The sequence below is a fragment of the Aythya ferina genome (assembly GCF_964211825.1).
Source record: "Aythya ferina genome assembly, chromosome: 28".
Classification (NCBI taxonomy): domain Eukaryota; kingdom Metazoa; phylum Chordata; class Aves; order Anseriformes; family Anatidae; genus Aythya; species Aythya ferina.
In genome coordinates this window covers 1,140,571-1,156,602 of record NC_140325.1, presented here as the reverse complement: position 1 = coordinate 1,156,602, position 16,032 = coordinate 1,140,571, and the positions used below count along the sequence as shown (strand labels likewise).

General features: G+C 55.4%; 1 protein-coding gene across 2 annotated transcripts in view; it reads left to right on the top strand.

The window, feature by feature from the left end:
• The window catches only part of LRP1 (LDL receptor related protein 1), an 89,097-nt gene that overhangs the window by 2,864 nt on the left and 70,201 nt on the right, over window positions 1-16,032 (top strand). For both annotated transcript variants that reach the window (XM_084499868.1, XM_084499869.1), the window contains exon 2: window positions 15,342-15,464. In XM_084499868.1, coding sequence (XP_084355994.1) covers window positions 15,342-15,464 — 123 coding nt within the window. The remainder of the gene's footprint in view (window positions 1-15,341; window positions 15,465-16,032) is intronic.

Below are 16,032 nucleotides of genomic sequence, written 5' to 3'. Positions count from 1 at the left end.
GGGCTGCCTCTTCCTGGAGGAGAGCTGGCGAGGCTTTCGAGTTAATTGGTTCCTCTTTGCCACCAGCCCGTACTTGATCCACAGCTGCTGGCTGCCTCCTGCCTGGCACAGGACGGGCACAGCCTCATCTTTTCGGCATCCCTGGGCCAGGAGGGAGGTGCGGGTGGCATGGCTGTGGGTGGCGGGGGCACGGGACTGCTGGTGAAGGGACGGCTTCGAGCTGGGACAGCTTTTGTGTCTCTGGCTCTTGCAGCCGGATTAGGATGAGCCTTGCAGTCCTGTGTGATTGGCAAGGTGTGGATGTGGGGAGAAGCCAAACTGTCTCGATATAGCTTTGCAGGAGTGACTCACTCCCCAGGAACCTGGCAGAGAGAAGGGCTGGGGAGAGAAGCACAGATGCTTTCTCACTTAGCGAGGGAGGCTCGTCTGGGGCGGGGGGGGGGGGGGTCTTAGCGACCCAGTGCTGGTTTTGGAGCTGGCTGCAAGGCAGGGTGGGACGATGCCTCCACCCCAGCGCTGTCCTCGTCCTGCCTGCCTGGCACCGCCCTGGTAGGAGCAGGCTCCTTACGAGCCTGGAGCTGCCCGTGTCTGCGGCCGCGATGTGCATGGAGGGTGCTGGGGTCCAGCACGGGTCTGTCACCATCCAGCTGTGGGCACCGTGCTCCTTGCTGTGCCCAGAGGGTGCCAGCGTTTGGCACGGGTCCGTCACTGGCCAGCTGTGGGCACCGCGCTCGTTGGCAGAGCCAGCAAACAGTGGCAGCAGCGCAGCACCCATCCTGGGATGTGGGGACTTCCCCTTGCAGAAACAATGGCTGATAAGCAGGGGCAAGCCAAGGGGAAAAAAAAAAAGTGCAAAACTGCTGCTCTGCGGTGTCCCCAGAACCACGGTCCTTCTCTGGAGCTCAGCGCTGGGGGACAGGGTGCAGGCAGGAGCTGGCAGCTTGCCCAGGGGTCAGGAGGTGCCCACGGACGGAGCCGTTCCACTGTGGGGCCCTTGGAGGGCAGGAGGACACCGGGATGTGGTGCTGGTGGTGGTGTGGCCCGAGCGAGGCTGCTCACTTTCCTGTGGGGCTGTTTGGGAAGGCACCGCGAGGGGCTGTGCTCGGCTGCCTCCTTGTTGGGGAGGGTGGAGGGGACCCCAGCCACCGGAGGGCTGCAATAACATCCCAGTTAGCTCCTGGTGTTTCCTGTGGCTGAGCTGAGCAGGGAGAGACAGGGCTGGGAGGGAACGAGGGGCAGAGCCCTTGGACAGAAGGGATCCTGGCTCTTGGAGAAAGAGGGAACATCCCTGTGGGTTTTGGAGGTGAATGTGCCAGCCTCAGAGGAGTGCTGGGCACGCGGGACATCTGCAAAGCAACCTTTGGCATTGGCTTCCTCGTGTGGTGCTGCTGGGGGGATCCTGAGCGAGGGCCCTGCTGTGCCCCATGTGGGGAAGCATCTGCCCGGCGCCTTCCTGCAGGGGATGAACGCCAGCGTGCACAATGCTGTGGCCCCTTGTGCAGGTGCTGGACCTGGGTCTGCAACTGACTCGCGGGGATTTTGCTTGCACCTTTGGGGTAAGTTCCCGAGCCTGCTGCGGGTGATTGTTCAGCAGGGCTTTGGCCAGGTCAGGCTGCCCGCTGCCGTCCCGTGCAGGGCACATGCGCCTCCACACGCCCCCTTGGCCCTGGGAAGAGGGTGCAAGGGGATGCTTCCCGTAACAACCGCTCCGGGGAGGGCGGCACAGCCCAGAGCACTGTGGTCACTGTGAGCTGGGCTGAGTCGGCACTATCGATGTGACAGCAACCAGCGGGCAAGACCGTGGCCTTGTCATGGGGCAGGAGGTTCCTCTTCCATGTGCTGAAAAGATTTCGATTCCTTGATGCGTGTCGAGCACCTCATTTAACCGCTAACCCACAGGCAAGTCCTGGCTGCGCTCCCAGAGCCCACTGCTCTGTCTGTGCCGTGCGCCTCGGCACAGTGCAAAGTCATCGTGCTCCCAGTTTTCCCCAGCAAGTCGCAGAGCTTGGCTGAAATGCCTGGGTGTGTAGGAGCTGTCTGAAGCCCCACGGAGAAGTCGGGAAGAATCCAGCAATCCCAGGATTGGGAAATGGGCTCCTCGGAGATTGCGCCTGCTCCTCGTCGCGGCGGTGCGCGGCTGACTCAGCCTGTGAGCGGTGAACGCATCTAACCCGTTTCCTTCCTGTGGGCTCTACGCTTTGCCAAGCAGACAAGGCTCTCGTTGTGCTGGGATTGAATTTTTATCTCCGCCGCCTTCTGGATTGGGCATTCTGGCTCCATCCCTGTTGATGTCCTCTCCGCGCGTGGCTGCCAGGAGATGGGGCGTAGGTCCCCGGTTCATGGCCTGTTCCCCTCTGCTGCCGCTGCGCATGCTGTGTGCCCGGAGTCCTGCTGGGCGCTGTAAATTAAGAATCCGCTATCCCCGAGGGGGAGGAGATGTGTTTTTCTGAACCCCATTGACATCTAAGCCACGTGCCCAAAGCTGGTGAAGGTCAGCAAGCGGCATTGTGTTCTGGGGGCACATCCAGTGCCGGCCTGGCGATGCTGTGCCGGCTGCCCACTGGCGGTGCTGTGAGCGTGGCCCCTGTCTTCTCCTCTCCTTGGTGGGGTCCCACAGCTGCAGGCAATGCTGGGTTGGGGGCCAGTACCGTGTCTGGCACCTGCGGAGGTCTCATGTCTGTGCCATCTTTGGTGGCATTCCCAAGCGAGCGTCAAGGCTGTCTGCACAGAGATGCGCTTTCCTCTCCTTCATATTTCGCAAGCCAGTGCGAGACCAACTTGCAGTTATTTACAGACCAGTTTTTGCTGTTGACTTAACTTTTCAGTCACTTACATTTAATGTACCTTGGCAGCCCGTCCTGCCAGCGGCAAGCAGCAGCAGCAAATATTTTCAGCCTTTTCTAATTCAGCTCGAACTTCTTGTTTTCTTCGCTCCGCGCCTCTTATTTTAAGAAGGAAAAATGCTGGGTGGGTTGCGAGGACTGTTTTGCTGGATCTTATTCCGTTGTGTGAGGTTGCTTTCCCCAGTGCAGTCCATCCATCTCTGGTGCTAAATATAGGCTTACTGTGTCCTTTCTTAGCCAAGGAAGCCAAGCAGACGAAAGCTACAATCACGCGGATGCTTTGCAGGGTTAGAGACAGTCCCAGCAAGCCTGAAGCTCAGGCTCACGGGGTGGGCACTGTGGGGCTGGGCAGGACCCTGCTGGTGGCCCAGAGGTCGTGAGGGATCCTGGGGGTACCTTGCTGTGGGTGCTGTGGGAGTGATGGGTGGCCTCATCTGCTGTGGGAGGGGGAGAGCAGGTCTGTGATTTCTTCCAAATTGTGGACTGAGGCATCTGAATGTGAGTTGCAGGTGACTGGGGAAGTGTCTAATTGAGCTGGAAGTTTCATTTAATTGTCTGTACTAATTAGCCTCCTGCAAGATGCCGTTTCTCTAAATGAAAAGGCAGCACTGCAAGTGGCGAGGGTGAGCGTGCGTTTCTGGGTCGTGGCTGGGCACATGGGGCCATGACTGGCAGGTGAAGGGCAAAGAAATCCGCGGCAGACGATTAGCTTCAGGAACGTGGGCTGCGGAGGGAGACGGACTGATTGCTTTCCTTTTGGAGTTGCTGCTGGATTCAGGGCCGTGATTTCCATCCCTTAGTGAATGAATCGAGGTTTTCTATCAAGGGTGAATCAAGTGCCTTCCGAGCCCTCGTATTGCTGCTCCTCTGCCTCAGCCTTGCTGAGATGTGGCTAGGTTTTGTTTTCTGCGGGCTGCCAGGCAAATTGTTATTTTAATCTGCCTAGAGCTTTGAAACGCATCAATCTAGTCCATTTACTTAATATGGTGCAGCTCTTTGTTTGCAGGCGCCGCTACAGACGTCTGAGCGCAGGGACCCGGCGCTCATTGGATCACAGCAGCTCATTGTATCTGATGAACAGTCAAGTGTACCTCTGCCTCTCTCAGTTTGCTGGCACGACAGGCCACGCTGGAGTAGTCATGGTGCTGTAGCGGTTAATCAGTCTCCTTGGGGCTAATTGTGACTTGGTTTCCCTCGTCTCTGCTTTCCTGCACCCAGGTCAGGACCCTTCTGGCATCTTGGTTGTACGCTTCAGCCCACGGGGTTCTGCGAGTTTCTGTTCGTGCCGTGCTCAGAATTTGTTGAAGGCTTTGAGTATCTTGAACTTAAAAAATAAATAAATAAAAATGGAAGAAGGTTCAAAGGCTTTTGCTGTGAAGGGTAAAGCTGTGACACCGGGTAGGAATAGTGACCACGCACCTTGCTCCTGTCCTGCAGCAATGCTGCTCTGCAGAGCCCAGACCTTGCCTGCTTGTTGTGGGGTTGCCGCTGGGCACCCGGCACGTGTGGTCGCTCAGAGCAGCCTCACCTGGGGCCGAGCACAGGGCCTGGATCCTGGGTGTGTGGCCAGGAGGGAGCCGGAGCCCTCGTGCACGCCGGCTGAGCAGCTCCAGCTCTAGGAGCACGCTGGGGAAGGAGCCGGGCTGTGAATGGCTTCCTCCCCCGGCCTGCTGCCTTCTGTTGTAGTGCTTTTTTTATTGTTTGGAAAAGGAAGCAGTTGGCTTTAATACTTCCTACAGCGACAGCGCTTCCAAAGGCCTGCACGGAAGCTGCGGGGCGTAGGGGCTCAGACACCTTCCTGCCCAGGCAGCGGAGGGCAGGCGCCATCCATGGCCTCCCAGGGCAGCAGCGGGGGGGCTGGGCTGTGTCCGTCTGTCCGTCCTTGGGGCCAGCTCCAGCTTTTGCCCCAGAGCAGGGCACCGGGGCGTCTGAGGTTATTTCCAAGCAGGGGAGTTTCCTCCCTGCCTCCCGAAAGCATGAATGGAGGGATCTGTGGTGCTGCCTTCATCAGTGCCGTGGGGACACGCGGCCCCGGTTGTGGCTGTGGGGCTGGCCGGGAGGTGGGTGAGATCCTGCTCCGCTCCGTGTCACCCCGCGCGGCCGCGGCAAGGTTCCGCTTCCTGCCGGAGCCTGTCCAGATGGGTTCACTCAAGTGTCTCCTCTCGTGGCCTGGAGCGGGTTTTCCCTGCGGAATTTGGAGCCCAGCACTGCACTCGTGAGTTTGGTTTTCTCTTCTGCGGCTGCCTGATGCCAGCATCCCTCCCAAACCTGCCCTGCCCCGTGTTCTTTCAGCTTCTCTGAAATTTCAAAGCTCCTTTTTCTGCAGCTTGCAGAAGGTAGGAACGGGCACACCAGGTCCAAGCACCATGGAGTGTCCAGGCTGCTGCAGGCAAGCAGTTAGTTGGTCATAGCTGTGCTGGTAGAGATGCCAAAGGGGCAGGATAATGTCTGGGACACAAAATCAGACCAGACATAACTGTACCAGATTCCTCTTTAATCATTTTTGCCAGTTATAAACAGATGGGACACTCCACCATGCCAAAGATTTTGTTTTTTCCCTCCACCTCTCAAGACCCAGCCCAGTGGCTGCATTCCCGGGGGTGCCCCTAGGGGCACGGGGATTCTGCCCGCCCCACGCTGCCCTTGTCCTTGGCCCGAGCTGCGTGCAGGGACGCGGCCGGGTTACTCTGCAATTTGCACAGCTGATCGGAGCTGCCTTTTGCCAGCAGAAGCAACAAGCTCGGGTATTGTGCGGCGACCCTGGGACACAGCGTCGGGGTTCTTTGTTGTTGTTGGATTTTATTTTTTTTCCCCTCCCCTCCCTGCTCGAGCTCGGAGCTCGCTGTTTGGGTGGTAGCTGCGGCTCGCAGGGCCGTGCAGTGCTCTTGGCACGGTGGCTCGGCCGTGGCCCGGCCCGGGTGTCTGGGCTGCAGCGCTGCGGTGGGGGAACGGCGGCGCCCGGCCGGCACGGTGGTGGCGAGGAGCGGGAGCGGGGCCAGCTCCTGCGCGGGGCGGCCGAGGAGCGGCGCAGGCGGGGGCTGCGCTGTGGGGAGGCGACGGGCCTGGAGCCCTGCTGCTGGCCGTGTCCCTTCCGCCTCAGGTAGAGGCGCTGCCTGCCCTCGCCTTGCCGGCGTTTGGATGTGCGAAGCGCTTGGTTGGCATGGCTGACTCGGTTCCTCCGGGGCCTGACCTGGGGTAATCCTCCTCCAGGAACATGGGGAAGTGGCGTCGGCCCGTGGAGGCTGCTGTCTGTGTGCGGCACGGCGCCGTGGGCACTTGGTGGTGTGGAGGGGGATGATGCAGCACTCAGCAAAGCCACGGTGCGATGTGGCATCCTGTTAGCATGCTCTTGAGGAAACCCCAAGTGTTCCCCGATCCTGCACCGCCGCATCTGAGGTGCGCCCTTGTGGCCTGTTCAGCACGCTGTGCCTGAAAGGTGCCGCTCAGGGGAGGCCTGAGCCAGGGGATGCTTCCCCACCCCGCTTTGGAGGCCGCGTTTTTGTTCCAAGTCTGCTATCACTGGGCGAGCAGGTCGGGTTTGCTTTTGGGGTGTGTTCCTCCTAGACAGGCTCCAGCTCCCATGAGGCAAGGAGGGGATGGGTCAGGGGAGTTTTTCCCAGCCTCCCTGTAGGTATGGCCACGTTTGAGCAGGTCACAGCCAAATCCCAGCTTGGGCAGAGCAGCTGGAGATGCTGTCCGCGTGGAGCAGGAGGGCTTACAGTATTGCTGTGCTTCCCTGTGCTGTTTCCTTCAGCAGGAGCCTGAGGTTTTCCTGGGGAGACCTTGAAATAGTAGCTGGTGCCACGGTGGCTTCATGACCTTGTCCCCCTGAGCTGCAGGAGGTGTTTGCTCCCCAAAACAATGGGGCTCATGGAAGCCACCCGGCAGCTTGTGCAGATGATGGAGCTGGGTCTGTTCACCCTATTCCTCCTAGTGCAGGGGACATGCATGGGGCAGGGGTCTGGTGTTTCCCAGCGCTGGCTGGGGTGGGAGTCCCTGTTCTCATGGCACAGCCTGGTCTGGACTTGTACTGGTGACCACCCCAGGGATGCTTACAGGTCTGTCCATCCCCGGACCCATGGGTGTCACAAGTGTCGGCAGGCTGAGTCGCCCCCGGAGCAGCAGGACCGGGAGACGGCGTTCACATGGACAGGTGGACCTGAATTCAGAGTAGCTCCCTGAGCGGCACTCTCCTCTTGGGAATAAAAGTCCCTTTATGCTGGAATAATTAGTGTACTCAGAGCACGCTAATTATTCTGGGATAAAAGTGACTTTTATTCCGACAGAGTGTCCTCTCAAAGGGCCCTTTCTGCCCGCTCCCGGTTCACAATAGCTATTCTGGTCCGTTTCCCCATTTTAGACAAAGTCCTTATTTGCAAAGCCAGCGAAATTGAGTTGACTAATGAATTAAGGCCAATGGTTTTGGCCTGGCTCCAGCACTTTTAGAGCCTTGGCTGGCTGATGCCCGTCCCAGGCCGAATGCAGTTGAGCACCCTGCTGCCCAGCGCAGCCCCCCGCCTGCTGCCGGCCCCTTCGCCTCACACAGCCCTGGGCTCTGTCAGTTAGCTCCTTGCAGAGTCCTGCCCTGTGATTCAGCTATCCAGATGAAATGCCTATTAATCTATAATGTGCAATTGCTTTATTGCACAATGCAGGCAGGTCTCTGGGGGAAGCGTTATCAGCTTTAGCCACAAGCCATAAATAACTGCCTCCGGTGCAGAACACTATATTCTGTTTGGGTTCCAAACTGCCAATGGTATAAACATCCTACTTCTTATTGCTAGAATAAATAAAGGGAATAAAACCTTCCGAGCAGGTAGAGGAGGCAGGGGATGTTCTGGGTCTGGGGGGGACGGACATCGTGCACAGCATCCATAGTATCTGGCTGGGTCTCCTGCCCCAGATCAATGCCCCTCCCTCACCCCTCTGCCTCGTGTGGGGAGGGGAAGGGGCAGCCCCCCCCCAGAAGGGGTGGCTGCCAGCCAGGCACGGCTGCAGCCCCTCCAACCGAACCAAGAGGAATTAAGCCCCTTTCTCTTGGCTGCAAATGCTTTTTTTTTTTTTTTTTCTTTTCTCTTTTTCTTGTTTTCATTTAAATTGCAGATAAGCTGCAAAAAGAGGAAAAAAGGAGGAAAAAAAAAAAGCACGATTCTTTCTTGAAACACCCTCTGCTGCGTGGCTGGAGCCTGCCCCTTCTGCCCCTCCCCACCACATTTTGTATGATCAAGCTTTTTTTTTTTTTTTTTTTTTTTTTTTCCCTCCAATTCTGAAAATGCCATGGATTCATTTCATCTGGTTTCATCTCCTGCCATTTTTTAGCTCATTCTTCTAAGGATCAATCTGTGGGTCTGGAGGCAGAAGGGGGGGGCCGGGGGGGGAGTCTCACTCCAGCACAGATCTCTCTGCTTCTGAATTTGGTTTAAAATGCAAATTCCACCCCCCCTTTTTTTAATGCATTTTGTCTGAAGGCAGCTGAGCTGCCCGGAGCCTGGGGAGCAGGAGCAGGAGGGGAAGGGGCTGGGCTGGCGGGGGGAGCGCATTCCTCCCAGCGCGTCCAGATTTCCTGATGCGTGTTAGCATTTAAATCGTCTCCCCCTGGATCTGTTTGAAGTCAGGTGACCGCGGTGCGCCGAGATGAAAGGAGCCCTTGGAAGTCGCAATATGATTTTATTCCCCTTCCCCCTCTCCCTGCTGGGGATGGCCGCTTTTGGCCATCTCCGTTTCTGTCCTCCCTAATGGGGAGCCAGCCCGGCCCCTGCTGCCACCCCTCATTGTTCCTTCTCCTGCTCCACATTCCCCTCTCATCCTTTGTCTGAATCGATAAAGGAATAACGGGCAGGGGATGGGGTGGTGGCTGCCATGGGCCCACTCTGGCTCATCCCTTGGCTGCTCCTCGGCCTCTTGCCCCAGCGGTGGCCATGGGGCCGAGGCCTGGCTGGGAGCTGGGGCCTGGAGGTGGGTGGTGGGGGCAGCTGGGGTCCCGGCACCCTTGGGCTGCTCCCTCTGTGCCCTCCTGTGGGCGATGGGAGCGTGCACAGAGCATGGTCTCTGTGCGAAGGGTCCAGGCCAGCCTCTGGGAGCAGCCGGGGCATGGGCCAGGCACTCTGTGTCTGAGGGCTGCTTCGAGGCCTTGAAGCACCCTCGGTACGTGAGCATCCCCCGTGTTGCCTCGAGGCAGTCGGCAGGCATGAGCCAGAGGCGAAAAATCCACAAAAGCTCGCAGCACGCTTCAGGGGATGCTCGAAGCACGTGCCTGAAGATGATGGTCCACCAGTTCTCTGCTTGGATGGGATTTTCGGGGTGGTTTTCAGCTCCTTGCTGTATCTAAAAGCTGTCCGGGTCTGAGGAGGCCGGCTCAAAGATGCCTTCCGACGTTCTTCGCCCTCAGCCAACTCTTTCCCAGCGACAGATGCGCGTGTTTCTTACGAATGGTGTTTTGCTTCCGTTCAAACCTCTCTTGCAAAGCTGAGGCAGGCTTTTCTTTTCAAAATTGTCCTTTTATAAAACAACAACAACAAAAAAAACACCCCCCCCAAAAAAAACAACAAAAAAAACAGAGTTAATGCCTTGTGATTTAGACGCAATAGGCAGACTTGAAAGGAAAAGGGAAAAAATGCGTATTTTAAAGTCAATATTTACTTAGCAATTGAACCAGCCCCTCCCCCTCCAACCCAAATAAGTTCCAAACAGCGCATACCTGCGGCTTCTCCAAATGGGAATAGCTCGGAGTGCGAACAGCAACGTCATTCATGGAAATAGCAGCTCCGATGGAGCAGCGGGTCTGGTTTGAATCTTCTCATATGAGGGGGCCAGATGGAAGAATTGCAAAAATGCATTTGAACTGTTTAGAGATCTTGTATTTAAATGCAAACCAAACAAATAAGCCTCCCCCCCCTTGAAAAAATGTGACTGCAAGATCTAAGTTTTGTTATTTTAAATGTCTCTATTATCCTGTCTAGTTTTTCAGAGCCAAAGGACCTGACAAATTTACTTTAGCCATGAGCTTGCAAATTCTGCATGCTGTGTGCAGAAATGCCTGAGTGGCCGGGGAATATCACAGCCCTTCTGGGCTCTGCTCTCCCTGTTTGTGATTTTATTTTTATTTTTATTTTATTTTATTTTATTTTATTTTATTTTATTTTATTTTATTTTATTTTATTTTATTTTATTTTATTTTATTTTATTTTATTTTATTTTATTTTATTTTATTTTATTTTATTTTATTTTATTTTTTGTCATTGGCCTTATGGCTTTGTAACAAAGCTCTGGTCCCTGCATTCAAGGCATCATGAAGGAATCGAGGTGTGCGCGTGCCTCAGTGTTTTACCTTTTCTCTCCATGCCTGTCTGTCTTCAGGCTACAGAGAAATTCTGAAGAATTTTAAGAGTCCTGACAACACAAAAAATGAATAAATCACTCTCCCCTCGCCCCGAAACTTGAGAACAAGGAATGGATGACGTGGGGGAGATTGTAGAGAAAAACGAAAGCATAGAATAACTGATTTTTATGTTCAGTTAATAGGACAACTTGGAAAGTCTTTCAGTTTGGCATCGTGGCCTTGCGTGCTGGGGCCCTGGAGGAGTCATGCGAGGTGCATGCGCCCAATCGTTGTTTTGGGAAAGCAGCCTCTAAACTGCGCTGTCCTCTGGCCAAGCGACATCTGGAGAGTTAAACTGAGAGGGAGGGACTCTGCGGGGATGGAGATGGGATTGTAAACTGTGCTCCAGTGCCCCCTCGGCAAAGCCTCAGTGCCAGTGCTGGTGAGGACCGGGGCTGGACTGAAGCACAAATGATGCCACCTTTCATCCCACACGCACCAGGATGCTGGGGCTTTTCCATCCCTCCCTTCTCCAGAGGTTCAATAATTTTGTGCCAGACTTCTGCCCTCCAGAACAACCTTGCAGGTTTTTGTGTCGCTGTGACAAAGCTCCCAAGGGCGATGTTCGGGGATCTTGAAGCATCCCAGTGGTAGTGTTGGTGGCAGCTGTAGCCAGCCCTGAGTGAGCAGGGGGTCTGGCAGGGAGATTTGAAGGCTCAGCTGGTTTATGTCACCGCTTTTTGGTCCCGAGCTGCTGGGGCTCGGTACCCGGATGGAGTTTGCAAGCCTGACGTGCGTCCTGGAGCAGGGTTCAGAGCGAGCGCAGCTCTGCGTGCGCAGCGCAGGAGATGTGTGTTTTGGCAGGCTTGGACATTGCGCGAGACCGTATATGCTAGCATGGAGGGGAGGGGAGTAGCTGGGGAACAGAGACCTATGAGGAATGTGGAGTGGATTTATTCTCCCCCCCCCAAGAACATCTGTTTTGCAAATCATGCTCATTCCAGTCCATATTTATTGCCAGTGCTGTTTCCTTTGCGAAGTAACAGCCAGCCACCTCCTCCAAGGAGAGGAGCAGGAATTGGGTTGAGTAGAAAAGTATGGCTTGCTTAAGGAGGAAGTTCTTCAACTTTTTTTGTAGTTTACTTCCAGTTTATCTAGGTTTTTATGCCATAGTCATCTGTGCGCTGAAGGTAATTTGGCTTCTACTCAAGGTGAGGACCTTCTGTTCACCAGCCTCTCAGAACAGTCCATTTAAAGTAGAAGTGTTGATTTCTTGCTTTAGGCAAAGATGAAACGTGTTTTGCTGTGTGGTTTTTTTGCTAACACTTAAAAATTTTTTTTTCTAAACCCACTGCATGTCTACATGAAGCCCTCTGGCTGCCTACGTTGTGGTGCTGACTTCGTCTGCCCTCATCATTGAGGCAGCGAGAGGTGCCGCCGGGGTCCGGGTCCTCTCCTGCCCCAACAGACCCTGCTGCCGCTCCGCTTCCCTGCTGGGACGGCCGCCCCCAGCCCTCCCTAGAGAAGAAGGGAGCCCTTTTTTGTACCGAAATAACCATTTGCTGTTTTGAGTACAATTTTTTTTCCCCTTCTGTCCCTTTTGAATTATTTTTAAGCGAGGATCTCTCCCCTGACTGCTAAAGAGGCAAATGTTTTCCGTGGAAGGCTTTTGCAGCTGTCCTGGCCCTGCAGTCTGAGCTGGCCATTGTACACTGCATGAAGGCTTCTTTATTCTCCTACCCAAAGTTGGAGCTCCTCTCTCCGCTGAGATTGCCGCTTCTGCTGATGCAGCCGCCTGGCTTTCAAAAAGAAACTTGGCTCATTGTGAACGATGCATTAACAGACACCTTCTCTAATTGTCCACCTGGCATTTAGGCATCTTGACACTCATTTTGGAGGCTATTTAGCTCACTAGGAACATGCTGTGCAAGAACAGAAAGTGCGTTTTGTTACCAAGAAGCTTGGAGAGCTAGTGGCTGAAAAGGGAAGCAATCTTCTTTCTTCTCCTTGTGTAGAGCCACCAGCAGTGGTGCAGTCTTGTGCTGCCAAGGCGATCCTTGCTTCTGTGAGTGACGGTGGGGACAGTCTGAGCTCCGAGCCCAGTTCAGGCACATCTTTGTGGCAGGTTAACGCCACCCGTGGCGGCAAGGTGCAGTGAGACTGTTCCCTGGGGCTCGCCTGTGCTGGGGAAGCACCTTTTTTCCCTGTAGCTGACTTAGCTGGAGACCTGCACGTGCACTGCCACGTCTGGGAAGAGGCAGGTGCGAGCCAAGTACGTGTCTACAGGGGTGGCATTCCTGACGGCAAACCATGACACATGTGAAGCCTGACACAAAAAAAAAAAAAAAAAAAGCATATGAGCACTGTTTTAGTGCTTGGAAGAAATCCCACATGTTCTGCTCCTGCGTAGGGGAGCTGTTGCAAGCAGCAGGAGAACTTGCTCTCCTTCAGTCTGTCTAACCACAGCCAGTCCGTGAGACGGAGCTGGTCTGGAAGATTTAGGTGCTGGTAGCTAAGGATGACGTCTTCGGAAGAGGGGCTCATGTTCCGTGCTGCTGGTGAGCATCTCTGTTCCAGGACGGGTGTCTCTAGTGCAAAATAAACCAGCTGCATCAAGATCCTGCCCTGGGCCTGGCTTCATCTCCTGTGTAGACACAAACCTGGGGGACTTTGAGCAGCTGGGGGGCAGCAGGAGTGTGGGTGCTGGGCAGGAGGCTTGGAGCCGCTTGCCAGGGGCCTGCCCTCGTAAACCAGCTCCTGCTCTCCTCGGAGGGAGGAGGAAGGCGAGAGCTGGAGCTGGGCTCGGCTGAGGGCCGTTGCGGTGCGTGCGTGCGGCGGTAGGTCACGTTGTGGCTGCTGGAAACCTCGGGGGATGAGGGAGAGCAGGAAATCCAAGGGAGTGTCGGTTCTTTGCTGTGGTTTTCTTAATGAATCTTGCATTGGGTAAACTTGCGGCTCGGAGATGGGGGAGGAAGCTCAGCTCCTCCAGGAAGAGGGGGTGGCAGAGCTGGCCCTGGTGGGGACGCGGCCCCCGGGGCTGAGGTGCGGGTGCCAGGCTCGGGGTGCTTGTGGGGACCCTGAGCGGGCAGCGGGTGCCTGGCAGGGTGCAGCCCCTTTTGCTTTGGGTCTGACCTGTCCCTGGGGTCGAGAGGAAATGGCCCCTTGGTGACCATGGGCTCCGTAGTGGGGCTGGCACTGGCTGTGCCCGGCAGGAGGGGTCGCTCCTGCAGCCAGCGGTCCCGTGTTTCATATCTGTCAGCCTGAGCACCTGGGACAAACGGCCCTGCGGGATGCCCTGCTGTCCTGTCCCACACTACTGGGTCCTGCAGGAGGAACAGGAGGGACTTGGCTTTAAGCTGGTCATCTTCGGAATGGTGTTGGGATCGGAGGGCTTGGCATCGGCTCAGAGCTGTGGGTGTTTCATCCATTTTGATATATCCAGTCTCCATCTTGATTGCACTGAACTCTGTGTCATGGTATCGAGCGTCTCCGTCTAACAGCAGTTCCAACACTTCTGATGCTGTTGAGACCTGAGCAAAGGCAGGTTTGCAGGAGACAATACCTTTCAATCAAACCAATCAGGCATTTCTGGAGAAAGCAGACAAGTTTTGGGGCAAACAGAGCCCCTTTGTGGGTCTAGGCAATAACTGGAGTAGTCACAGGGTGCAAGGGCAGATGGGAGAGTTTCCCCTCCTTTAGGAACCAGGGTTTGGGTAGGGGATGGGGCTCTTCCTCCCCATCCCTCCCTGGCCCTTCTTCCTCCCCAGCAGCACAGATGGAGCAAAAAGGCTGCTGAGCAGGAAGGAGGGAGGCATCTCCTGTTCCTAACACAGGTCGGCGAGGAATCTCTGCGCCTCCTCTGGTCCGTCAGGAGCCTGAGAGTGAGCTGGGTCATGAAATGCATGAAACGAGCAGTAGCGCTGCTGGGTGCGTGGCCGTGCTGCTGCCTGCTGCAGCCGCCTGGAAACATGCAGAGACCCCCCCTCGCCATGGGCTGTGCGTGAGGTGACAGGGATCCATGGAGAGGGGAGCTGAGCAGAAGACAGGGGACGACACCAGATACCTGTTGTGGGAATTATGCGTGTTGTGCTGCCTTCTCCTTTAACAAACATTCAGGGTTACGTTTGGTCGGGTTTTCAAGATTTCCTCCCTCCCCGAGGGCTCGGGCTTGCTGTTTTATAACAAAAGCTGCAGTCAGCGTGGAGGTGTTTGCTGCAAAGAGCTGAGTCTCTCGGGAGAACGCGACATGCCAAGAGACTGGCGAGGAGGTGGGGAGGGCTGGCGCCGCCGGCGCACGGTGTGGCTCTGCGGGGGGCTCGGGGATGGAGCTGGGGCTTTGCGCTTTGACCTTCTCGCCTGCAGCAACCACCTGCACTTTTGCCGCCCGCCCTGCCTTGTGATGCTTTCCAAGCTGCCTGGCTCTGCTCGTGCTGCGTGCGTGTGTTTTATTTGTACAAATACATACGCGTTTTTCTTTTTAAAGTTTGGTGCTGTCACAGCCAGCTGTGGATTAGCCAAGAAAGAACTTTCTTTCAGCCTCTGCTGTCCAGAGAAACGAAGCCCGGCAGGGCTGGGGGGAAGGAAGCTCCCCTCTGGTTTCTTTCCTTTCTGATCGTGGTCTGTGCACGGAGGAACGGGTCTCTGCCGGCAGGGGTGGGTTGGGGCAGTTGTCGTCCCTGTCCCGGTGTGTGGCTGGTGGCTGGGGTGCAGGCGAGGAGGCGATGGGTGCCTGCGGCCCTTGCACCCGCACGAACAGGCAGCACCTGTGCTGCTGCTGCTCGATTTGAGAACATTCCTTTCTAATTTGCTCTCGTTTGGGTTTTCTCATTTTTTTCCCTTTCTTTTTTTACTGTCTAGCATAGAAAATAAAGCGCCTTTGGCTCCCAGGAGCTAATTCATCCAAGTTAAATGATCTTTAAAATCTGTTAGTGCATCATGGATCTCAGTTCCTGTTTTCTCGCAGTGTAATTAATGTTTCAGTTTAAATTTTCTCCTTTCCTTAGGGGCGAGGTTGATGGATCTGATGCCAGGCTAAAACTTTCACTGAGCCATTAGTAAGAAATCAAACTAAAAGCAATCTAGTCCTTAATTTAAATTTTTATTTTTTATTTTTTTTTAAATAACTTGTCTTTGGGAAGAAACTGATCATGTTTATTATCGTTATTTCTTTTCTCATCCAGCACCGAAGACATGTAGCCCTAAACAGTTTGCATGCAAAGATCAGATTACGTGCATATCTAAGGGCTGGCGCTGTGACGGGGAAAAGGATTGTCCCGATGGCTCGGATGAATCACCTGATATATGTATGTATGACTTTCCTTCCTAATAATTTTCTTTGCGTTTTGCTCCATTCGCTCTTTCACTGCACGGTCGTTCGAGGGTCCTGAACAGGCGTCATCGCACCGCTGCTCTACCTCCGCTCACGCTTTCCAGTAGCGCACGAGTTCCCGGCGCCCTGGGGGTGGGACAGCGGGTGCTGCTTACTGCTGGAATTCAATCCGTCCATCTGTCTGTCTGTCTGCCATTCATCTCCCTAGCTGCTGCCCCCCGATGCCTCTTGCTCTGGGGGCTGTGACCCATCGCATTGCAATGGTTTCCTGGGACCTGGGCACCGCTGGGTTCGGTTTCCATCCAAATGGGTTTGAGTGAGGAAAGCCCGGGCTCCTGAAGGCAGGGGTGCTGCAAGCACCTCGCTGTGAGGGGCGAGGTGGCGGCGGTGCCCTGTGTTTCCCCTGGCCTTGTGGTGGTGGTGGTGAGCATGGGGAGGGGGCTTGGGACCCCAGGATGGGGGAGCGGGACCTGTCTGTGCCCGCTGGGCAGCGGTGGCTTCAGCAGATGTTGCCGCTCGCTCCAGCTGAGGTCAAAGCCCAG